Source organism: Struthio camelus, chromosome 17, assembly GCF_040807025.1.
Source record: "Struthio camelus isolate bStrCam1 chromosome 17, bStrCam1.hap1, whole genome shotgun sequence".
In the NCBI taxonomy this organism is placed as follows: Eukaryota; Metazoa; Chordata; class Aves; order Struthioniformes; family Struthionidae; genus Struthio; species Struthio camelus.
The window spans coordinates 9,159,778-9,185,252 of NC_090958.1; the positions used below are offsets into that span (position 1 = coordinate 9,159,778).

General features: G+C 44.9%; 1 protein-coding gene and 1 long non-coding RNA gene across 6 annotated transcripts; one reads left to right on the forward strand and one right to left on the reverse strand.

The window, feature by feature from the left end:
- Positions 1 to 44: 44 nt before the first annotated feature.
- KLHL22 (kelch like family member 22) lies at positions 45 to 19,953 on the forward strand. Of its 5 annotated transcripts, none has more exons than XM_068911619.1 (7): positions 45 to 846; positions 11,433 to 11,702; positions 12,653 to 12,818; positions 14,109 to 14,827; positions 15,943 to 16,135; positions 17,592 to 17,825; positions 18,804 to 19,953. In XM_068911619.1, exons 2-7 carry the CDS (start codon positions 11,476 to 11,478, stop codon positions 19,179 to 19,181), a joined length of 1,917 nt encoding a protein of 638 aa, XP_068767720.1. In that variant the 5' UTR covers positions 45 to 846; positions 11,433 to 11,475; the 3' UTR covers positions 19,182 to 19,953. The 5 variants fall into 5 exon arrangements, with proteins under 5 accessions (XP_068767720.1, XP_068767718.1, XP_068767719.1 ...); XM_068911617.1 differs by lacking the exon at positions 45 to 846 and adding an exon at positions 1,726 to 1,905; XM_068911618.1 differs by lacking the exon at positions 45 to 846 and adding an exon at positions 1,726 to 1,905 and having other exon boundaries at positions 11,450 to 11,702.
- LOC104152174 (uncharacterized) lies at positions 529 to 1,050 on the reverse strand. The gene is made up of 3 exons (XR_695914.2): positions 913 to 1,050; positions 794 to 823; positions 529 to 660 (listed from the first exon to the last, which is right to left on the reverse strand). It is a non-coding gene; the product is annotated as an uncharacterized lncRNA (long non-coding RNA).
- Positions 19,954 to 25,475: the final 5,522 nt, after the last annotated feature.

Consider the following 25,475-nt stretch of genomic DNA (forward strand, 5'->3'; position numbering starts at 1 on the left):
CCGGACCAGAAAAGGGCCCCTTCGCCCACCTCCCCTCCCCCGGCCTTGGCGGGCGGCGTGAGGCAGGGCAGGCCCGGGGGGGAGGAGGAGGAGTGCGGGAATGGACAACAATAACGACGTGAATGTCCCTGCCAGCGCTGCGTGTAAGGCTAAAGGAGGAGAACTCGCACTATCGCACCCTGACTCATCCACGCGCTGTTGATGCTGTACCGCTAATTGGGGGGAGAACTGGTCCGGGAAATAGCCATGCCTACAGTCTTGCATTTAGTGCTGGCCCCTCGCTTTCATCTTTCCTTGGTCGTTCACCCATGAGCGGCAGAGAGTGGCACGAGGCACTCCACTGTAACGGCTTGTGAAGTTGCAGATACACCCAAATTCCTGCAAACGCTGAGGCAAATCGATATATAGGCGGAGCTGGTAAATCTACTTCTGCAAAGCGTTAATACAGCCGGCAAGTTTTGCCTTCATCTTCCCTTGTTGCTCCTTGGCTCCAGCACGGTCAAGACCTGTCAAGACTGTGGGTGCTGCTCCAGAGGACTACGCGAGGCGACCCACAGAACTGCCAGATTCAGCCTGCGCGCTCTGCAGCTGCAGTTCTCTGTCTCTTTTACTTTGCACACCCCCACAGAGTAACGGAGGGAACAAGTTGCTTGTGTTATGCTGGAAGAGAAAATGAGATGCAGTGGGGGGGAGGGAAACCCACCAGAACCCTCCTCAGCGCCATGCCATCCCAAACCTGATCCCTGCCACTCCTCCCACCTCTCCAAGCCTCTTTAAAAAGCTCAGCAGGTACCTGGATCCTCCACGTTTCAGATTCAGAATCCTGAAACCCAAGAAAGGATATTTGTAAGTATGCAGTTATCTGTTTTTAAATAACCAAAAGCACAAAATGCCATAGCCACTTAACGTTACCTAAATGCGCCTCCTCTATTGGAATCAAGTCATTTTACTTCTTATGCAATTTGCAATATCTGCAAGGGCCAGTTTGATCATCCATCACTGAAGTTATATGATGCTGCTAATTTCCAGGCCCTGCTGTTTGGGGTTATCATCCCAGAGCACCTCCAAACACACCCCAGTGCTTCCACCCCAGAAGACGCTATAGCGCTGGCGGTAACCGGAGGCGCCTCAGGTAACACCGAGGCCTTTCCAGCCCTTCCCTCACAGGCCCAGGGCGCGTCCAGCTGGGGATGGGACGTGCTCAGGGCTAGGTATTGCCTAATATAAGCGCTTCTCGTGCCTGCTTTGGGTGAAGTTTCTGTATTTCTGCCCGAGGAGGCTGTGCGACAGGTCGCGTTTCACCCTACCAACAGCAACCCTCTAGCCGGCCCCCGGCCCGCTATGACGGGACCCCCCCCCACCCCGAGCTGCCCCGGCGAGGGAGACGTCAACGCGCCTCTAAGCTTCTCGGCCCCGCGGGGCCACCGTATCGCAACCCGCGCCCGGCAACGCCCGCCTCCTTCGCCCTCCCCCACGACACGACGACTCCGTCCCGCCCCCCCCCCTCCGCCGCTCGGCCTGCTGGGAGACGTAGTCCCTGGCCGCCGCGGGGCACGCCGGGAGTTGTAGTCCAGCCGCTGCTCCCCCCCACCCGCCCCGGGGGATGCTGGGACGCGGGGCGCAGCGCCCCCTGCAGGCCGGGCGGGGCCTGCCCCGGACCGCGCGGGGCGGCAGTGACGCACCAACACGGCGGGTCGCGACACGGGGCCGCGGCCGGGGGGGGGGGAGGGGGAAGAGGGGGGCACCGGCGGGACCGCCGCCCCGGGGCTCGCCCGCCGCAGCCCTCCCTTGCCCGGGCGGGCGAGTCATGTGGGCAGGGCGCGGCGAGCCGCCGGGGCCGCCATGGTTTCCGGGTAGCACATGAAGGCGGAAGCCGGTGGCGGAGGGGCCGCCGCCGCCGCTCTGGTAGGTGGCCGGACCGGCGGCGGGGGCGGGCAGCCACGGCTGGTTGCCGCGGGGGAGGGGAAGGGGAGGGAGGAGGGGGCGGCAGCGGCGCCGGGTCACCGCCTTGCCGCGGGGAGCCGCCGGGGCGCGGCTTGGGGCGGTGCGGACCCCTCCGGCCGGCTCGGTGACTCAGCCCGCGCCCGGCCTCGCCTCGGCCAGGCCAGGCCAGGCCGCCCCCGCCGGGCCGCCCCACCGTGACGAGGTGCGAGGCCGGACCGGAGGGCCTGGGCCGGGCCCCGGCGCCTGGGCTGCCTCGCTGGGACCGCAGGTGTCGAGGCGGCGGGGCCGAGGATGCCGGTCCGGCGGGCTGGCCCGGCGCTTTGCGAAGGCACGGTAAAGGCAGAAATCTGCTCAAGCCGTCTTTCTGTCAGAGGGCTCGCGTGGGTTCAAGCCCGATTCTCGTAGAGATGGGTAACTCTGAATAGCCTTCCCCTGCCATTCCCTTTTCCTGATGTGGAAGGGTGCTAAGCTACAGGAAAAGCCGTGGATCTCCACAGGAGAGAAACCAGTGTAGCGAACAGTACAAATCAATTGCTGTTTGATACTGAAATCAGAGTGGGAACACGCTAGCAGTACTATTTGCTCTCTTCCTAGTCACTTAACTGTTGTATCCCACGCATTTACTTTTCTAAATTTTTTTCTCCTCCATATATTTTAGATAATTAAAAATGCATGATTTGGTTTAAGCAGTTCAAAACACAAAGCAGGGGAAACTTGCTGACTAGCTGAATCTCTGACAATTCACAGAACATATACCACGGGCAAATTTATGAGCTGTCAGTTTTGGTATAGTCATTATTTAGCCTAATCCTATGGAAGCTTTATTTAAAAAGAAAGACAAAAAAAGTGTTGCTTTTCATATTATGGAGAGACATGCATGAGAAATAGATCTTTTAAGATTTTTGGGTGGCTAGATCCATCTGGACACAGAACCAAACACTGAGCACTGCACTTTCCCCAGAGTCTGTCTCTGCCAGCTGGAGCCTCACAGATGGGCTGCCTGTTTTTAGGGTGGGCAGGTACACATTGCCTGAACATAACTGGGAAACACCCTCTCCTTCAAACATGAGCAGCAGCTCCAGCTCCTTCAAAACCAGAGCATGACCATGGGGGAGGGGGAGGAAGGGAAACACAGCAAGTTTTATTTCTAGATTAGCAATAACAAAAGTAGCAAAGATCGTCAGATTCCTAAGGCGATGATGAAGCCATATGAGAAAGCATTTAAGCACCATGTTGAATTTTTGTTTATCTTATTACAACTTCTCTTTAGTAGCATTTGGCCACAGGCCACATCCCATAACATACCACAGAAAACTTTGCAGTTCTACAAATCTGGGTAAGTTGCAAGAAGAAAAGAAGTCAGCAATTCATGGATAAGGCAAAATATTCAAGTTAGAAAGCTCATACTCTTAGTTACGCTATTGTTTAGGTTTTTTGTTTAAGATCTTTACATATCTAAATATAGATACAGTTCATGGTAGTTCCACCATAAAATAAAAAACTTTTGCCATATACATACTAAATATGAGAGGTTTTATTCTCAATATATATTAGAAGCAGCTTGTAATAGGTTTGGAAAAAGACCTCTGTTTACTTCTGAAAAGTGTGAATGGCATAGTTTTGTGAGATAGCATAGTTTGCAGAAACTGTTTCCAAACCCTGCCTTCAAGCTTTCTCCCCTACTTCAAGCTACTACTGATGCTAAAAATCAAAAGTGGCTTAGAAAATTCAACTCAGAGAAACGTGCTTCCATATTTCCATTCTTAACTTACAGAAAAATGGTGCATATTGACCTAGTGAAAGCATATCTCAGATCAGAGCGTTCAAAACTAATGTTGATATGTTGTTACACAGTGCCAGATATCTTAGTTCCTTTCTTACTGTGGGGAGTTGAGTCAAAAAAGAATCATTTGGGTTGATTCCCACGTTTGTGGCAGGTTCCTGAAATGAAATTGTATTTCAGGAAGAAGAATGTTCTTGCACATTTGTGAATGCATTGAGGTATAATTCTGAAAGAAGCGCTGCTAAGCAAAGCTAGTTTTCCTTCATCCTTCCTCTCTTCTGGTTTTCTTCAAAAAGCACAGAACTGGCTTAAGCCTTGTCTACACATACAGTTTACTCAGTTGTCCTCTGCTGTAACCAAACTTGCCAGTGCCTTATTATGAATTATGATATAGTTGGTGAATTATTCTGGTATTTGCACTCTAGTTGGAATGAACAGGTTTCACTCTTCAGTTTACACTGTTTGTGGCATCAGATCTGTTTTCTGGACTATTCTGGCAGCCACCCAGCTGCCTCCCCCCTCTGCATAATCCCGGACTAGCTGATGTATTTGTGTGCCCTTTACCCTGTTAAAGTTCTGGTACATGGCCAGGTTCTGCCTCTTTGTATTTGCAGCCCTGAGAGTAAGCATAACTAGCATTTTGCTCTAGTCTTGTACCTTGCCTTCTTGTCAGACTTTCAGCTGAAGCCTGGCTCGGGTCTCAAATTCTCTTTATGCCCTAGGGATAGGTGAAGGTGCAGAAAGCCTTAGGGCACATATCCCTCATTTCCTTCAATACACTCATGCTTCTGAGGATCTGATCACAATCAGCATGCCAGACTGGTTGGTCTATAGTAGAAAGAGCAATGAAGACAGCCTACAAGAAAGAGGAATGAACTGCCATTGAGAGGCCTTATCAAGCTTTAAGAATGGATCAACAGGAACCACAAAAATTTCAACAGCAAAAGCAAAGTCAGGCATCTAGGTCAGAGAAACTGCCTGTATGTACAGACTGGGGACAAACCTAGCTAGAAATAAGCTTTGCATAAGAAGAGCCTGGGCAGCCCTGTTGGACAAACTGAATGGGAGTCAGTGCAGCTTTCCTGCAGTGGAGACTATCTTCCTAACACAGCTGAGTCTGAAGATCATAGTCAGTAGGTCAAGGGAAGTGATTATTTTCCCTCTATTCAGCACTTATGAGCCCATATCTGAGGTACTCTGCCCAGCTTTGATATCCATAGTAAAAGAAACAACTTGTGCAAGTTCAGTGGAGATCCACCATACAGGGCAGGAGCACATACAAGGAGATATATGCAAGGCGAGGGAGCTGGGTTTGCTCAACCCAGAGAGGAGAAGGCTAAGGGGAGAGCCAGTTGCTGTTTTTAGCTAAGTGGTTATTGCAGAAGAGCGAGCGCCAGACTCTTCCTGGAGGTGCACAGCATAAGGACAAGAAGCAACAGCTGTAAATTGCAGCAGAAGAAATCCAGACAGGATAAAGAAGAAAAATTCACACTGACAGTGGTTAATCACCGAGAGAGTTTTCCAAGTATCTGCAGGGATGGAGATTCTGCACTTGACTATATAAGGCTCTGAGCATCCTAACCTAATTTTGAAGTTTGCCCTGCTTTGAGCAGGGGATTGAACTAGAGACCTCTAAAGGTTCCTTCCAGCTGAAATTATTCCATGATTCTAAGAAAGCCTGGGACCCCCTCCAAGCTTGAACCACCTGTCCGTTTGGCAATGAGCTAAAGGATTTGGATAGCAGACACTAGCAAGCTCAAGGTCGTATCCTGGCCACAGCTGATGCATGAGACAATGTTGTAATCTGCACAACACACCTCTTTGTACAGAGATGCGACTCACAGCCAGGAGCGCTTCAATACAAAAAGGTCTGAGTCTCCATAGAAACAGACTTGGGTGCTCTCCACTGTACCCAGCCATTTCTCTACAGTAGAGCATCAAGGCTGCCAACGCAACCGTAGACAAAAGACTAGTAAGCATCAGTGTTTGACTTAGCACTGCACATCTTCCTACATTAGCATTGTCTATAGAGGTGCACATACAGTTACTAATCTGACTTCATAAGCTGGCATCGCCATCTCCTCCTCTCTATCTAGTTTGTACTCATTTGTAACTCCATAAAATTGCTATTAGTACATTAACCCATGTCTGCTAAAAGGCAAGGGCTATCCAATTTAACTGTAGACAGCATCTCACAAACCATGGAATAAGGCTTTTGATCTTTGCTACTGTTATAGAAGAACTGCAAACAGGAAAGGTTCCTCTTCTCTTCCACCTCAGGATCTGTCCTGCAATTCAGCCCCTGAATCCTACTGTTACCAGGTGCCTAGCGCTGATCAACTTGCAGAAGAGGAAGAGAAGAGGAAATATTACTCAGATTTCTGGGAGGCTAGCTCAGGTATGGAGCAAGTTTCTCAATAAGAGAAGAAAAAGAACACAGAAGTCTCAAGAACATCCTCCCTACAAGCAAGGAGCTGATGGAGGAGAGGCTCAGGATAGCAGGAACTTTGCTGCATTGCTCAGGAGACTGCGCTTACACTAGCTGTAGGTTTCACCAGCTTGGCTCTACAAACTAGAGCTTGTCCCCAGCAGTGCAAGGGCCTGCCTCCAGCTCCTTCACCTACAGGAACAAGTAGGCCAGCCTGTGAAAACAGTTCACAAGGCCCCAAAAGCCAACAGTTCCTTAGCAGTCACAAAGACACCAGGGAAAAAAAATTGTTTTTTGCAGCATACCAGAACTTGTTCTGTCCCATTCAGAGCTATGCTATTTGTAATACATTTAGCTTTTTTTTTTCCCCAGAGAAATAAAGATTGAGCAAAATATAAAAGCGTGAGCAGATGGAGTTAAATTATTTCCAGCTAAAAATATACAAGGGTTATGCAATAAGGCTGCCTGCCATTTTTAAGATCAATTGACACTTACAACTCCTAGACACCTTAACAGTCATTCCACCCACCCAGCTGGTACCACTACACCTATGAAATAGCACACTTCCACTGTTTCAGCCAGCAGCCTTTTAGACAGCAACAAAGGCAAAACACACAGAATAAAGACCAGAGTTAGACTCACAGCCTTGAGAAACAAGATGCTGTGCTAGCACTTATTTCCTTCCCTCCCCAACAGAGTCATAGTCATCCTGCACCTAGGCAGGAATAATCCCATGCACCAGTACAGGCTGGGGGTTGACCTGCTGGAAAGTAGCTCTGCGGAGAAGAACCTGGGAATGCTGGTGGACAACAAGTTAAACATGAGCCAGCAGTGTGCCCTTGCGGCCAAGAGGGCCAATGGTCTCCTGGGGTGCATTAGGCAGAGTGTTGCCAGCAGGTCGAGGGAGGTGATCCTGCCCCTCTACTCAGCCCTGGTGAGGCCTCACCTGGAGTACTGTGTCCAGTTCTGGGCTCCCCAGTACAAGAGAGACATGGCACTCCTGGAGAGAGTCCAGCGGAGGGCTACCAAGATGATTAGAGGGCTGGAGCATCTCTCCTAGGAAGAAAGACTGCAAGAGCTGGGCCTGTTCAGCCTGGAGAAGAGAAGATTGAGAGGCGATCTCATCAATGTGTACAAGTATCTGAAGGGGGAGTGTCAAGAGGATGAGGCCAGCCTCTTCTCCGTGGTGCCCAGCAACAGGACAAGAGGCAATGGGCACAAACTGAGCCACAGGAAGTTCCATCTGAACCTGAGAAAAAACTTCTTCACTGTGAGGGTGACAGAGCATTGGAACAGATTACCCAGAGAGGTAGTGGAGTCTCCTTCCCTGGAGATTTTCAAAACCCGTCTGGATGTGATCCTGGGCAATATGCTCTAGGTGACCCTGCTTGAGCAGGGAGGTTGGACTAGATGATCTCCAGAGGTCCCTTCCAACCTAAACGATTCTGTGATCACAAGTTCAGAGAGGCACACCACACTGCATCCAGAAAGACCTGAACACTTAAAAACACCTAGCTCTCCCTGCAAAGCAGCCACACAACACAATCCCCAATACCCTTCTTTCAACAACTGTTCTTTATGACTCCTAACACCTGCACTCCCATCCCCAGCTGCCCCTTGTACAGCTATTATGCAGCCGAGGGCACTCAGTAATCAGCTGAGTGGATCTTGCTAGCCAACCCCCACAAGCCTGTAGTGGCCCTCTACTCTTATCATAAAGGTCTTTTCTACTAGCTCCTAAATCTACCTAAGTAGGAGTTAAGACTTTTTTCTTGGCTTTTGGATCAAAGAAGAGGACTTAGTACATATGCCAGTCAGACATCATGGATGAATACTGTAAATGTCCACCTTTAATTCTATAAGTAGGCAACAGTTCATTAAAATCAGTAGTGTGCATTTTTCCAGAGTACTGTACTACACTGTTAATAACAATAACAATAGACATTTATACTTACGAGCCTTGAAGCCTGGTTTCAGAGGGCAGGAAGGTACAAATACAGGAATATAGGTTCTCTTGAGTTGCCACAGTGTTAAGTAAGGAACCTGATGTATCCGTGTACAAAAAGAGCTTCTTGAAGGCTGGCAAATTTTACACCACATAAACTGTACCTGCTAAATAGTATTCCTCGCTTCCTCCACAGCAGCCTCAGTATTCAACCTACATACCCTCAGCTGCTTAGCATCCAATAGCTGCGGATGCCAGAATACTCACAGGGAGCTATAGAGTGGTGAATTCCCATACCATGATGGTACTGTGCTCCAAAAGTGTAAGGCAGCTCTCATATGGATGTACAGCACTGCATGAGTGAATAGCCTGAGGACAAGCCAGTTCACCAGTGAGAGCCAAGCTACAATCCAGGAGTAGACGCTGAGAACAAGAAAGGACCTGCCAAAGTTCAAAAAATAGAACTTAGCAAAATACCTGAGGGCTAGCCAAAAATCAGCTGTGGAGGATGGTTTGGTTATAGTCCCAGCAGCTGTATTTGCAGGATGACCCCACTGGGCTTACCACAGATCTGCCAGAAGGGCTAGTTTGTTCAGCTATCGCTAACAGTTTAGAGTTGTTGGAGAACTCAAGTCCATATTTAGGAGCCCTGACACTGAGATAAACACCCCCACAGGTCTCCAAGAAAGTCCCATTAGTCAGTGAAATTAGTATCTCTCCAGATACTAATGCTCATACAGGCTTGGCAGTGCAGGCCTCAGCTGGCAGCGCTGGTTCATGTGCCTGCTGTGCAGAATAACTGTACCAAGTCCTTCCTGAAGCAGCTCTTCAGTCCCATTCTCCTCCACATTGTTGTTACTCTGCTAGCGCGGCCACTAGCTCACACAGAAAAAGCTCTTTGTGTTTTAGGATTAGCTAGCAGTTTCTTATATTGGAGGAGATTCCCCATTTTCAGACACGGTCACAGTAAACAGTACTAATACACCGGCAGTATTGCTTGCATAATGAATAATATTAATGCAATATTGGACCATCATCCCACTTTTCAGTGAGAATCAGGTCCAGACACTGGTACATGGGGTAGTCCCTTGGCATGATTACACCGGTTTCCCACTCTGCTCTTCATACACACACACACACACACACACATGTGGGTTGCCTGTTTCTGTCATATTGCCACTACTAGAGGCTCTGATAAGATGACAACCCGCAGTTACATGTGTATTGTCTCTTAGTAGAGCGGTGGCATTACTGGAATGCTGATGTTGTTCCCATTGTCATGACTCTGCACTTCACTCTACAGTGGAGCCACCTCTCCTACAACACATTTCCTCACTAACATTTGTTGCACTGATTCCATGGCTAGTTTAGTTCTAATATGCTTCATTTTAATGGCTGCACTATATGACACAGTGTAAGATCGCATCAAAGGTCATGCTGTTTCCCCTACCCAGCTACAGTCTTTTAATTCAGAAAGCAGTTCCGTTGTTACATTTACTTCTGCTTTTTGAGGCAATGATTGTACTCCCATAGAGATTTATTCTGATATGGCTCTCTAAGTTGCCAAAAAGGTGCGACCGTTTTCAGAGCAAACTCTGTTAAATGTGGTTTGGACCATATCACACCCCACTTTGTTCTTGCCATATTTGTCCTCTTTTTGAGTGAAGCGGGAAATTTCTGATCAACATCTGGTAACACTAACTTCACTTCACTTGCCTTTCTTACAGTATTATCTCCATTGTCTCAATCCATCACTTTTGGTGTTACCCAGGAGCAAAACAAACAACACAGCAGTCACTTAATGTGTTTCAAAACAGTCATCTTATTTCTAGGAAAAGCATCTACCTGTCACGAAGAACAATCCATTACTTATCTCTCAGCTGCTGACAGATAGTTTCACTGTATAATCAACCTGAACATACTCCCTAGAAGGCTGTCTCAGCAGAGCTCCTCTTCTGAACTGGTTGTCTTGGTTTTGCATGGAAAAGAGCAGACAACTATTAATATGCTCTTTCAGTTTTTTCCATCCCATAAACCATGCATTGCCACCTGGCTTTCTTTTGCTTTGGACAGTATAAGGTAACTTCCTGCAGGCAGTACAATAAACATGTTTTCATATTTCCGTGTGTCATCCAGAAAGCTCTTTCCTCGCTGGCCATACACTGGATACCTTGCAGTACTTCGAGAGATTTCCAATACTGCATTCGCTATCCATGGCTGGCACAATTAAACAATGGTCCCATTTCTTCATTGTTTGTTTGGATTTGCTGGATTTGTTCTGCCTTTGCTTTTCTGACTGCTGATAACCCCTTGTGACTATCCCTTGTGTCACTAAGCTATTTCCCAGGGGCACAGGAAGAGAGGTTATTATAACAGCATCTTAAGCAGACAAATCAGCTAAGTTACTTCCTTTTGCTAATGTTTTTTTTTTATGTGCTCTGACAACAGGACAGATTCAAACAGATCTAACTGCTACAGCTTCTCATATTCTTCAAATGCAATGGAAAAGGGTAACATTGAGGATGAGAGGAATCATGAGATTTTGAGATCTTAACCACTGACATGAAACACAGTGACTTACAGCTAGCTCTTGACAGGTGTTTCCCCATATGCCATAGAGACCTTCCTATCATGTCAAGGGCAGCAGTAGAAAAAGGTATGGGATAGCCAGCTCCAGTGCCAACACTGGAGGAGATACTGCCTGTATAGGGAATCACAGTGAAATAGAAAGTAGTTGTGCATGCTAGCTCGAAATAGTCACAGTAAAGACATTTCAAAGCCTACAGTTTCATACAGTATCTTGCACAATGACAGATGGAAATGTGCTCATTGGGGGAAAAATGAAAAAGCAAAGATGAGAGCTTTGAGATACTGTGGTAAGATATCAAGAACAAATTTGAAGATGCAGTTTATATTGCAACAGTTATCTAAGGATAGTAGCCAATTTGAAATTTAGCAAAAATTGTTTCAGCTTTGTCCTTTGTTATAAATGATGTAGAAATGCAATGGAAACATGGGGTTCTTGCTATGGACTGGGAAGTGAAACTTGCTCAGAAAAAACTATCCCTACATGCTATATACTGACTCTTGGACTGAAAACCGAGAGTCAGAATACTTGTTTGAAATACCAGGTTCTGCCTGTTTGGTATGTTGATGTACGCCTGTCCATTTCCAGGATCGTCATTCAGAATAATGTCTCTGGGACAGAACTGTGTTTAATGTCTCTCCATTGTACTGAAGAGTTGGTTTGATTTATTTGCTGTGACAGGCGGGTCAGAGGATCATTCGTAAAGCAAAAGGCACAAACCTTTGCTGATTCTGTTGTCTCACAGATTTCATTCTGCTGCAGCTGGTGGCTGAGCATTTCTGCCTGGGATGGCGGAGGATCAGGAGCTGACTCAGCCTCACAAAGCTCAGCTCGAGCCCTCCCTTCAGCAGCGCACCAGCAACACATACCGCAGTGCAGAGCACTCACAGGCCTTGCTCAGTGGCTTGGTATCTCTCCGAGACAGCAGCATCCTCTTCGATGTAGTTCTGGTAGTGGAAGAGAAACCTATTGAAGCTCACCGTATACTTCTAGCTGCGTCCTGTGACTATTTCAGGTATGCTCCAGTTACAAGCAGTAACAAGCATGTGTCCGAATGCAACTCAAAACTGCAACATCCAAATCTTCTGTTTTAGCACCGTTATGCCTCTGAATGTAAAATTAGACCTAGAAGATAGAGCTGGATGCATTTCAAAATATTAAGTAGGGTCTTATTCATCGTTCTTTTATGTCTCTGCAAAAATAAAGCTCTTGTTACACTGAGCTTACCTCTGCTAAACTCACAGCCTGTGGTGCCTGGAGGTATATAGAGAGGAGAGGCTATCTTAACAGGTGTCTTCTGCATAAATGCACTCCGGGTGGCTTTTACTCCAATCCTTAGCATTGTAAGACTTTGCCAGTTCTGGTGGTCATTTCATACTACACAAAAAGTCACTGGTGCTGGGACTGGGTCACCCCCTCTATATGCCTGCAGTGTGGCTTGCTCTCTGCTGATCCAGACACTCTTTTGGTCACTTTGACTAGCAGTTTCTTGAAATGACTTTACTTTCATTGAGCAAATAAACAAATCCAAAGGCAACGCAGGCAAACTATTAACAGTCTACAACCTCTAACTGGAGGAGGAAGAACTGCTCTAGCTTAGAAAAAATTCCTACAGTCCCAGGTTCTTCTGTTTTTTCTCTCCTCCACCTCCTAAGTATCTGTCTCTACTCACTGACTATCCCTGTGAACTGGGTTTGCATTTAAGTCCTTCTGCTGGGAATCACATATTTCAGATGGCTGCTACTGTTTCCCTACAGAATGAAGACTGTTACTTTCTTAGGCCTAAAGGCCTATGATCTGGTATCATTGGCTTAGAGATGTGCTAATCCTATAAAACTGCCTGGCTTGTTTTTTTTTTTTTTTCCTTCTGAATATTTTGGATGTTCCCTGGACAACATAAGATAAGCAACTGAATATAGCTTTAATTCGAACCTTCCATAGCATGTGCCATTGTCTTTTTTACAGAGGAATGTTTGCAGGAGGACTGAGAGAGATGGAACAGGAAGAAGTTCGTATCCATGGCATCTCCTACAATGCAATGTGTAAAATCCTGAACTTCATTTACACTTCTGAGCTGGAACTCAGTGTGAACAGTGTTCAAGAAACCTTAGCTGCAGCCTGTCAGCTTCAGGTGAGGCACTGGGAGATGTGACAAAAAAGAAGCAAGAAACAAAAGCAACAATGAAAGAAACAAAAAACCTGGATATCTGGTGGGTGGAGAGTTAGGGGTGAATGAAAGTGTTAGAAGAGGCTTTTCCAAGTACATAAATGGCTGTGATGAGAAGAATTTCGTTTGGATGCTGTAGCCACTGGAACGAGCTATGGAAGGGTAGGGACAATGAATGAGTGCTTGTACATCTCATTCATGCCAATGGTTTTATTATTTATAAACCTTTACTATTTCACCTAAAGAACTATTTTCCATAGCGCTCACTTCCTCTGACCTGCTTATGAAAGCTTCCCTAGAATGGAATACCTCTGGCCTATGGTAAAGGACAGGGCTTGCTGCTCAGAAATTGTTGCACTGCTCAAAGCTACCAAAATCTTCCACTGACTGAGTCCACAGGCACATAACCTCCCCTGGCCACATCTCTACAGGGTATCCTACACCATGGTTTCCACGCTAAGCGCAGAGTTCTTGTGCCTTCAAATAGGTGGGGGGGGGGTTCCCTCTTAATTTTCTCTGCAGCTAATGGTTGCACAGGCTTTGGTACTAACTCATGAACTTTCTGAGTGGTTTGTTTGGTTGATCTTTACACAGTTGCAACAGTTTGTTAGCAGAGGGACTCTTGCACAGCAGTTATTTCTCTATTTGCCAGTAGTCCCTCCTGCCAGAAACAACTTCAAGCTGTACTCAGAAAACAACATTAAATACTAATTTTCCTTTCAAATGGCTTCCTACGCACTTGAGTGGTGCAGTCTAGCATGTTATTCTATTATATATACAGTCTCTGGCACACTATGTCTATAGCGCTCTGAAAGATCAACTCATGGAGTGGCTGTAAACCTGCCTTTCTCTACGTCCTTCATGCCTTCTGTTTACATAGCTGTGTCCCAGGCAGCCTGCACCTTGGTGGCATGCCAACAAGCCAAGCAACCTGGCTGTCCAGTGCCCCAGGTGCCTTGGAAGACACATTACGGCTGCACCTGAAGCCAAACTTGTAGGCTTGCAGTACAGAAAACAGCATGGCTAGAAGATCTGTATTGTATTCATTTACAAGCCCATGCTGGGTTGGTATTTTTCTCTTGAGAACAGTGAACTGGGCACAAGTGACCATAGCGGTCAGATTCTGTGAGCAGAGCAGTCTTCTTGGGAACAACTTTCTTACAGTCTTCCCAGGCTTGCACTCCATGCTTCTGTAACATGTCTTTCAAGCGTAAGGCAAGTAGTGTCTGAAATAACGAATCTTCTCTCTTGCAGATTCCAGAAGTCATTAAGTTCTGTTGTGATTTTCTCATGTCCTGGGTAGATGAAGAGAACATCCTGGATGTATACAGATTAGCTGACCATTATGACTTGAGACATTTGAGTGATCAGCTGGACTCCTACATTTTGAAAAACTTTGTAGCTTTCTCAAAGACACAAATGTACCGGCAGCTACCCTTCCAGAAGGTCTACTCCCTCCTCAGCAGCAACCGTTTGGAGGTTAACTATGAGAATGAGGTTTATGAAGGGGCACTTCTTTATCATTATTCTCCAGAGCAACTGGAGACAGATCAAGTCTCTCTGATGGAGCCCCCTAAGCTACTTGAGACAGTTCGTTTTCCTCTGATGGAACCCCAGATCCTGCAAAGGCTTCATGACAAATTAAGTCCATGTCCTTTAAAAGATAAAGTAGCAGATGCACTCATGTACCACAAGAATGAATGTCTTCAGCCAATGCTTCAGACCTCCCAGACACAGCTGAGGTCAGAGTTCCAGTGTGTAGTGGGATTTGGAGGGATGCATTCTACTCCATCCATAGTCCTCAGTGATCAAGCCAAATATCTGAACCCCTTGCTGGGAGAGTGGAGGCACTTTACGGCTCCACTAGCCCCCCGAATGTCCAACCAGGGGATTGCTGTTCTCAATAATTTTGTATATTTAATTGGAGGAGACAACAACGTACGTGGTTTTCGAGCAGAGTCAAGGTGCTGGAGGTAAGCCAAAGATAATTCTGCTACTATTTTTATTACTAGCCTGTTGCCCTTCTCTGAGTCAGTAAGCCATGAGCAGAGTCTGCACACTTGCTGACCAAGAGATCAGAACAGAGGCCTCCCTGAAAAACCACAAGAAATAAAGGAATAAGCCTCATAGTAACAGGAAGCTTTCATCTGTGCTTATGGGACAAAGCCAAGCCTGATGGGGTAGAAGCAGCTATTCATATGACATTCAGTCATTACATTACATTTATATTACATATGCTACTTTCTCTACCTTGGAGAGGGAAGTACTAAAAGTGCAGACTGCAGTAATAACTAGGATTCTCTAGATGTTGTCTGTGTGCAGTTCTGGCCCCAATAGGAAGGGATCTAGCTATCAAAAAGGTTTTTCAAATAAAATGCTATTATTAGTTGACTATTGTGAATTTGTGTGCACAGTAGCAGCGCTCCAGGGTCCGCTTAAGTTCTGCTGTGCCAGGGAGAAGAGCAGGGGGAAGGATCAGTTTTAGATCTTAATGCCCATAACATTGTGAACAGATATAAACCCTTTTGTCTTTGTAATGTGGTCATTTTTACTAGTTTTAGCTGAGCTGCCCTTATTTTATAGCATGCCTAGTCTGACTACACTTCCAGTTTTCTCTGTAACTAAAATTTCCAGACCAAATAGATATTTTGCATGGCAAATTAATCATGAGGTTCCGTTTGAACAGATATTTGGGTAAAAGAATCAAAGAAGCCACAAAATATGTATGCCCCTCTTGGCCCCTTTAAGATCCAGATGTAGTCTTTGCAGTATTTTCAGATGGCTGTACCTTGTAGAATGGCTTTATGCAAGCAGAGATTTTGATCTATAACCTGACAGCAGTGCAGAAGATCATGGAAAAAAATAGGCTTTTACAGCATGATAATATCTACTAAAATACATCTTCTAAAAATAGAACAAAATACCTTTGCTAATAATCAAATGCTGACAAGGCCAAATTTCACTCCAGTTACAGCTGAGCTGAATTTCAACCAAAGACAGTATAGTAACCCACATCTGTGGTATTGTCTTGCATTCCAGCAACGATTCTGTGGCTGTATGAATAACTTTGATCCTATTCCTTTGCAAGGTATGACCCACGACACAACAGATGGTTCCAGATCCGGTCCCTACAGCAAGAACATGCTGACCTCAGTGTTTGTGTTGTGGGTGACTATATATACGCTGTCGCCGGGCGAGATTACCACGAAGACCTGAGGGAAGTGGAGAGGTATGACCCTAAAAGCAACACCTGGGAATATGTGACACCTCTGAAGAAGGAGGTAAGGAGTGCATTAGTCACACATACCGATACACTTCCCCGATACCCAATGTCATCCTTTTTAGATGCTTTTCTCATGTGTAGGTTTCCATTTGCTGAAATTGAAATGAGAAACAGTAGCCTCTGTATGTGGGATAAACAAATACCAAGAAAGAAGAAGAATGTATATAACTTCCATGTTGAGGTTAAATGCTTATTTTTCCTGTTTTCTTGTTGTTTTCCCCTGCAAACCTTTGTTGTATTCACTTTTAAAACCGTTTATAATTGAACACACAGCCACCAGGAACAGGAAGTTCCCTTTCCTTCTAGAGCAGGTAAAACATGAGCAACAGTAGGACAAGTTTCTCACTCACAATTCTGACAACAAACCTCAGTCCTGATCAGGAGAGATCACCCCCTAGTGAGAAGGTACTTCAGTTTCTATAGACTACTTAATTCTTCGACACAAAAGATGTGTGATTGTGTAATAAGTTCTGATGGCAATAGCTTACATGATGCAGCATGACATCTCAGTCAACTAAAGTGAGACCATTACTCATTTGAAATATATCAGTGAGCAGCTATCCTATGACATCCGTTCCATTTGTCCTTCTAACACAGCAACTGCCAGACTAGCATGCATGACCCCAGGAGCCAGGAAATGTTGTAGTGACATGGGAATTGTGATTTTGAGTGGAAAAGATTGTTCTAAGAATTTTGCTTAAAAAGGCAAGAATTTCTATTCTTAGATTAAAAGTGTTGCAAAAGGAGGAAGCTATAAAGGAACAACTGCTTGGTAAACCTTGGTTAGGGAAGAAAACTGAGATCCTAATTAATCTTTCAAGAAACTATGCTGACTTCTACTACACCTTTTAAAAGCTTTGTGGCAAGTCACCAGCACAAAAGAATACTTGTGATTTCATAATGCCTCTCTCTCATTAAGAATCTCAAGATACCTTAAAAACATAAATATTATTGCCATGTTATGTAATGGATGCAGAAGCAGAAGAAGATAAACAGCTTGCATGTGATCACAAGTAATAAGTGTGTGTCAATGCTGGGAATAAAAACAGCTTTAAGATCCAATTGAGTGCGACTAAGTAGGCTATCTTGCCTTCCTGATAACATTGTCAATGCCTGTATAGTACTTTCATCTCCAGCAGAAAGGCTTCCAAGTAGAGAAAAGGGAGAAAAGAAATAGTATGAACAATAGCCTGATTAAGGAACAATAATGAATGAGAACCCGCTGCAGTTCTGGAAGTTTTGAAAATTTTTGTGTATTTCATTCAGAACTTAAGGCTCACACTTACAGCATAATCACCTAGAAAGGAATTGTCCATAAGAAGATCCTCCCAGATGTTGGTATCTGAGAAATTCATGAAAAATGTCACTCCCTTAATGACTATGCCATTCTTTGAAACTGGGAGAAATACATAAATCCAGCCCTTAACCTCTCACTTTCCCATGTGATGGTGCAGGTGTATGCACATGCTGGAGCAGCACTGGATGGGAAGATGTATATTACCTGTGGGAGGAGAGGAGAAGACTATTTGAAGGACCTACAATGTTATGACCCAAAGACTGACCGCTGGGACATTTTAGCAGATGGTCCAGTCAGACGTGCTTGGCATGGGATGGCTGCACTTCTAGGAAAGCTCTATGTAATTGGAGGAAGCAACAATGATTCTGGCTACAGAAGGGATGTTCATCAGGTGAAAGCGCATCATACCTGTTTCTTTCTTGCAAGAGTCTATTTCTTGTGGATGCTTGCACTCTGACGTAATGTCTTCCTCCCACTAAGTATGCATATAAAACTGTCTGCCCAGCAACAGCTTACTGCACCAGCTCTCCTCCACTTAACTGAGGAACTTGCAGTGATTTATCTACTGCTGTCTGTCTTGCATGCAATGTCTAACCCACACACTTTAATGCTAGAGCATTAAAGCTCTAGCACTTTGGGTTCCTATCAATTTTCAAACATCTTTGAAGAATAACATTCACCCGCATGCATATACCCAATAAGTAGCATGTCAACTGAATTTACTTTAGATTGTCTTCTCACTTCCATTTTTTCCTAATTTAAGGACTTTTTAATTAGCAGTATGTAATTCTAGGACAAAAGTTGATAAGGGTATGTTGAAAATGGCAATGAATAGATTGGAAAGCAATTGTATCATGCAGTTAAATACACAGAGCCTGATAGTAAGTGACAGCTAGAGAAACGCTTCTGGTGACTTATTCCAGCCTCCAGAACTGCTGGGGATGTGGAAAGAAGACACAAAAAGTAACTGTTTTTATAAAGCCAATGAAGATGGCAGAATTCAATCTATCTGAAAGTATGTGAAGGATAAAAAGATGCTTACGAATAAAGGGAGTTAGCGAAATAGGTGCCCAATAGAATCTAAAACTTCCCACGTATGCTGCAGAGAGCCTACCATATTTGGTGTAACACAGACTTCTCCATATGTTCCAGCACATTTTTTCATAACGCAAAGAGATGCACTGTGTCTGAGCTCATATTAGTCCACCGAGCAGTGGACTTCTGTGCGCTGATGTGCTCTCTCCATTATCAACAGCCTCTCAAAAGACTGATGATATTGCATGACTACGTAAATAGTTTGTGATATGACCAGTCTGTCTCTCACTGAGATACAAGTTCCTTTATAGCTAATCTCTTTCTTTGTTTACAGGTTGCCTGCTATAGGCCAAGCACTGATCAGTGGACAAACGTATGTCCGCTTCCTGCAGGGCATGGGGAGCCAGGTATTGCTGTCTTAGACAACAGGATCTACGTCTTGGGAGGCAGGTCTCACAACAGAGGGATCCGCATGGACTACGTTCACGTTTACGATGCAGAGAGAGACTGTTGGGAGGAAGGTCCCCAGCTGGAAGATGATATTTCTGGGATGGCTGCCTGCGTCCTCACTTTGCCCAGGGCTATTTTAATGGACACAGAAAAATGGTACTCAGAATGGCATGCAGACCACCTGCAGAATCACCTTGACTTTCCATCGGAAGTTATGAGCGTGTCAGACTGGGAGGAATTTGACAGTTCAAGTGAAGATTAAAAAATTTTAATATTTATTTTTTGCCAGCAGATGAGGTAATTAAGGCTCGGAGAAAATATTTACAGATTTTATATGTCTTTCTTATTTTAAACATAAATCAGTATTTAAAGGTTTGAAAAATAAGTGTTCTCCACAAAATGCTGTTCACAGTCAATATCTGCCCATCTGCAAGTGCTCTGCACAAAGTGCCACTTACAATCAATATCTGCCCATTTGCCAGAAAGCAGCATTATTAAAGTAACCACAGAACTGCCTTTTTTTCCCAGTTAAATAATAGGAGTTCTATTCCTTTGAAGGAGACTTTTCTCAGCCTTCAGCATGGACAGAAATAAAGGCACAGAAGGCTCAGCTTGACTAGCTTCTTTCCTTCCAGCTTTTAGCTTGAAATAGCTTTTCCAAGTGTTTTCTTTTCTTTTTGGTAATAAAACCTCCTAGCCAGCTTAACACAGGAAGACAAGACCTAGCGCATCCCTCCTGTGCCAGGTGTCAGACAGCTTGATTGGTTATTCAGCAAAATTGAACACACAGAAGCAGGAACAGTAGCAAGAAAGTCTGAACCTTCATCTTATCTGGGCATGCAGCCATCCTCCTAACTGGGTTAGAGTCTGTGATCTGACACCCACTCCTGAACTTCTATACTGCAGCTTCTTTCAACACAGTGGAAAGACGATTTCTCTGTACAGAGTATGGCCATCTCATCATTCAACTGTCAGACATATTTGTTCACAAGCATAAATTAATAAATCCTTGTCAGAACCTTTTTTCTTTTTAACTGCGGTCTCAGTTTTATTTACCATGATGTGGAATCTAAATGTTGGTGAGCTTAATTAGATCCTATATTACTACATTAATATCAGTAAAGTTACATCAGCTCGGGAAATGGCCCTGTTTTTTTATTCTTTTATTATATGCTTTAGAAAGGCATAAAGAGAGCAGAGATTGGCTTGCCACAGCATAAGAAAAAAAGTAACAAGGAGATAACTAGAGGTATCGCAGATTACACTGTGCTAGCTAGCTACGCTAATGCCAGGAAAATAACACGGTATCACTACAGCTCAGAACCATACTGCACAGTAAAGCCTTCCTTCATTAAAATAATTGGCTGCTGACTACCATCTTGCTTGGCATTAGTCTAGAAGCTGATTTAAATCTGAACCAGTGTGACATCTGAACAGTATGGGCTCCTTCCTCTTGGATGGGCAGGAAGCAATCAGTGCCACCAGAAAATCATGACAGAATTGCCATAGCTCTTGTTAAATCTTACAGCAATAACAAGGCTGCAGGAAAAGGGCAAAAACAATGTGACAATTAGAATGATGCACTACTAGTTAATTATCATCACATCATGACAAAGACGCTTTGCACATTGACCTGCTACTACAGAGAAATGGAAGAAGTTCCTAGATACTAATACCACTTAGGGAAATTTTACTTACAGAAACAAAGATTATTTCAAATTAGATCTAGCTGACTCTAAATGAGTGGACTGGGCTTCTGGAAAAGATTCAGGAGGATTTGCACAGTTCTTTTAATAAGCTCAGCAGCTTTTTCTTGATTAGAGGGAGGTGGATTTTTTTCCCCTCCAGCACTGTTAGTTTTCACCTCCATCTCTGAACCACTGCCAATTGGCAAATAAAGCACAGACCTGGTAAATGCAGAAACCCTGCATATAAGCTTCTTCAGGAAGCCCTTTCTGATAACAAACTCTGAACTGCACATGGAGGCTGCAAATAGCTTTTGTTACATTGCAGTATTGGAGACTGAGGAGTATTTATATTTTGCCTACAAAATTGTTTTTAGTATGAAGGAAATAAACATAGTTCTCAAATGTCAGGTGAGATCTCTCTGACCCGGACATCACTAGACCCACTCTTACCAGATTGCACGTGTTGCAGCGGCAATTTGTTTTGTCTGCAAATTGTGAACAAGGCATTCAAGACTTGGTGGTGCAGGTTATCTTCTAAACCCAACTCTTCTAACTAAACCCAGCTATCTAGCTGAAGTCTAATTGTACTGCTTGCAGTGCATTTTACATTTTGACTAGCAGTTCTAGAAAGACCAGTGATGCTCTGCAAGTGAAAATGTTTTCTAGGCTCTTTCATGATAAAAAAAAACTTTGTCTGGCTTCTGTTTCCTTTTCCTGTGTATACCACTAGAGGGTATTATATACTATTGCAAATAACCAAGATGATAGGTTAATTCTTGGATTACAGGGGAGAATATAAGATATTTGTGAGTAGTTATTAAGCTAGAGAAACATCTTGTGATAACTCATGTTTTTATTTTTTCCAACTTCTTCCTATCACTCCTTCAGTGTTTGAATACTGATTGTAGATATTTTCAGGTGATCCCCATTTTTCCTATCCATTAGTCAGTATATGCAATTTTGCGATTGCATTATTTATTAAATGTTGCAGCTGGATGCTGTGCAAAGCAAATCAATATAAGGCTTAAAATGTAGTTATGAGGAAATGACTTTTTCTTCAAGCAGATCACATACGTTAGAGAAGTGTTCTACTATTTTTTCTATTTTTTTTCAGTTACTGATAAAATACAGTTAAATTACATCAACTAAACCTAAGAGCAGATATTATGTATTTTGATTTAGCAAAAAACAAAGCTTCAGTTGCTTTCACCCCAAGAATTTCTTTTCATCTGGGGTGTATTGTGACTGTCAAAAGTTATAATACGTACTACCTTACCTGCATGTATTTTGCTTGGGTAGAAAACAGAGTTTAGCTTAGCTCAAACCAATCTAATCATTTAGCAGTAGCTCGCTTTCGTCTAACATGTACCTTTCCAAACCAACACATAGGCTAAACAATAATGAAATTGCTTTGTTTTAGAATTGGCACTTTTACCTAAATTGGCAGGTGTAAAGAGCTTTGTTCTTCTTGTTTACTGCAGTTACATATAGAGAGAAATTGCAAGAGACTATACATTGATATGTTGAGCCATGATTACTATTGATGGGTTTTCTTATCAAAGATAATGCTTCAGGAACCTTGCCTTCATGAGCCCAGTGAAATGTTGTGTTATCTTAAGAAAAAGATGCATAGAGATTTCTGGCTGATTCTTCTTTTTTTTTTTTTTTAAATAAATCCTCTGCCTCCTAAATGTGTCAGTCTTATAGTAAGAAGCATTCCTTTTTTTTTTTTTTTTTTTTTTTAAAAACAGTCCTCTAAGACAGTAGTATAGTATAAGACATTGAGGTCAGATGGACAATGAATTAAGAAAGCTTTAAATATTTGAGGTCTGTAAGAGAATAGCCACACAATTCTTTCAGAACTAAGTGATCAAAATACAAATGCTTAAACTGCTGATACATTAGAAAGTCCAAAAGAATAATAACTAGGTTTCTTGATCATCTATTTTCCTATTTCCTGTCCGCGCAGAGGCAAAGTTATATAGGCATATTTGCTAGATTTGTAATTAGTGGACATGTATCCTGAACTATTTCAGGCTTCTGCATTTGGAGAAGTGATTGTAACTGCTTCAGTTTTTGTTTCATAACTGCTTTCACTACTGTATTTCTTCTCCACCTACTTCCAAATCCACCGTCTCCTTTCCCATTTCCTCTTGATTTAGATTAGGGTTGTTAATTTTGCTGTGGAAGCACAATTCATACTTGATCTGAAACAAATAAGGAGTCTCATTCTATACCCTTGATAGAAGTTTACTTCTCCTTACTTAGAATCCAGCCACATGTACAATTTATTTGTTATTCAGTACAACTGATAGGGGCAGAAGCTTCTGGTGAAAGGAGGAAGGAGCAGCTGGGCATGGGGAAAGAGGGACAGGAACCTTCTCAAGGGAATATTGTGCCAACAGAGTTTTTATTTCATCAGCAGCTGATGCACTTTAAGAAATCCCCACCTCCTCAGTTGTGCTGCAGCAACCATTCGACCATCCTCTGAGAGGGTGGAAGCCACCAATGGGTGAGAGAAAGAGCATAAACTTCTGTATATGTAATAAAAAGGTAAAGTGGTTCCATTAAACAGTCCTAAAAATCCATACATTTCTCCACTCTTCCTAGACAAACAGTAGTTGTAGGGATTTAACACATCTAAAATCACTGCCTGTAGTCTAGGTAGCTGATGCCCAGTCTTAGCAAGTAGTATTAACAATCTTGAACAAGTTACTTCTTTTCTCTTAGTGTAATAGAAATGGGATCTTTTACCTAGATCTGGCCTGGTTAAACCACAGCTACTGAAACTGAAGCAGGAATTACCTGAAGGGTACATGCAGCCTGCAAGAATGTAGGAGGTCAGAACAGATAATTGTGACAGCTCCTTCCAAATTGAAAACCTCGCTACATTTTAGAATCTTCTTTGGATGAAAAGGCATCTATTTTTTACTGATTCTGCTGCTAACTTGTGACTTTTTGTAATTATGTTTAAATGGTGTTGGGTATGTTATTGCAAATTGAAATACTATCTTTCAATCTCTACATTTTGGCTATGGCCACACAGAAAATGATCCAAATCCGTTCAAATGACAGAAGAAAACACAGCACCCTTCATAGTTTGTGGTAGCCTGTCTGCATGCATTTAAAATTGATTCCAATTGACAGATATGAGAACTTAGACCAGTAGGAATGAATCAGAGGTATAGCTGCCAGGTAAGTTGCCCTAGAAATGGAAGAATATCTTTACACAGCTGTATAGCTTCAGACGGTATTCTTCACCTTTAGGTCTGCTCAGTTTGGCTAGCACTGCTGCACATGGCTAAACAGCTGCTGTTTTCCACCCAGGAGATGGCTGTACTTCAACGGCTGGTAAAGTGATACCTGTACATGTATTTAGGGGCATGCTTTAAGATCCTTTCGCGCTAGTGATGAGATTTTCTTGAACAATTTTGTTTAAGCCATAAGCATCCGAGTAGGCAAGTCTTCCATTTTAGATCGTTTGAACTATGCTGAATGTCTAGAGAGATACATCCCATGCTTTCCAGTCCAAACACTTCAACTGGCACTAGTGGCCAACGTAGGAAGAAAAACAAGGAGAAAAAAAAAGACCGTGCTGTAACTAAGCTTTCAGAAAAGACAGAGCATGAAAGAAAAATATCAAAGCTGGAATAAGCTGACACAATAGGTCCAACTGAGCACTTCAAAACAGTCAACCTAAATCCGTCTCTTCTTGAAACGTTATTTACATGCTTAAAGCTGCTTCATTTTCACGCTGTCAGCCCCAAAAGCAAAACGAAAAACAAAAATCAAGGACACAAATTAAACAAAGTCATGAGAGCGAGCTAAAATCACAATGTTTGTAAAGGTTTATCACATGTCTGGGGAACTAGGTCTTTTGGGTGCTGTTTATTTTGGCATGCCGTTGCCCACTGCAGTGGGATACGCTAATTACCACCAGCGGCCCTCCCAAACTTGAGTCAGAGGGCGTAGGCCTCGCTGCCCACGCTCCCGCTCCTCCTCTGAGGTCACAGCGCGCTGAGCTCCCTCTAAAATTCAAACAGCTCATGCTGCACCGCCTGCCCTGCCCTCGGGGCTCGCCGCATCCTTTCCGGGGGTTTCCTTCCTCTTGGCGGCTGCAAGGCCATCGCCGTCGTCCCTTCCCGCCCGGCGCCCTCCTCGCCCCCGAGACCAGAGGCGAAGGCCTTCGCCCCCGTTAGCTGCGAACAGGCCCAGCAGAAGAGACAGGAAACCGTCTCCTCTCCTGAGCTACGTAGGAACTTACCTCCCTCAGAGGGGGTTATCACGGGGGTGCCTTTTGCCCTTCCAAAAAATTCAATTAACAGAACAAGAAAACCTCAGCCAGGCTGATCTCCGCCTCAGGGAGCCCTCGCCCGGGACGGGGCGGCCGGCACACAGGGATGGAGCGGGGACAGGCCGAAGCGGGGCACGCCGAGGGGGGCACGGCGGTGGGTGAAGGAGGTAAATGGCCCCCCCCCGACGCGCTGCCCAAGGAGCGGCCAGGCTCGGCTAGGCAGGCTTTCGTGGGGGGAGGAGGAGGGCGGGGGAGGCCGCGGTAAGGCCTGCTCGGTGCTCCGGGGCGGCCGCCCAGGAGGGGGGGGGCCCGCTCCCCCCGGCCTCCACAGCAGCGGGCCGGGCGGCCCGGCCGGGGCTCCGCCGCGGAAGGCTCGGACCGCCCCGGCGGGGGGAGGCGAGGGCGCTGCCGCCCCTCAGACCGCCGCCCCTCCCCCCGCGGCGCGCGGTCGTCGCCGCCGCCGCCGCCGCCGCCGCCTCCTCCTTCCCCCCCCCCCCCCCCCCCCGGCGCGAGCCGAGAAGCGCAACGCGCCTGCGCGGCCGCCGCCGCCGGAAAACTCCCACCGCCCGGCGCT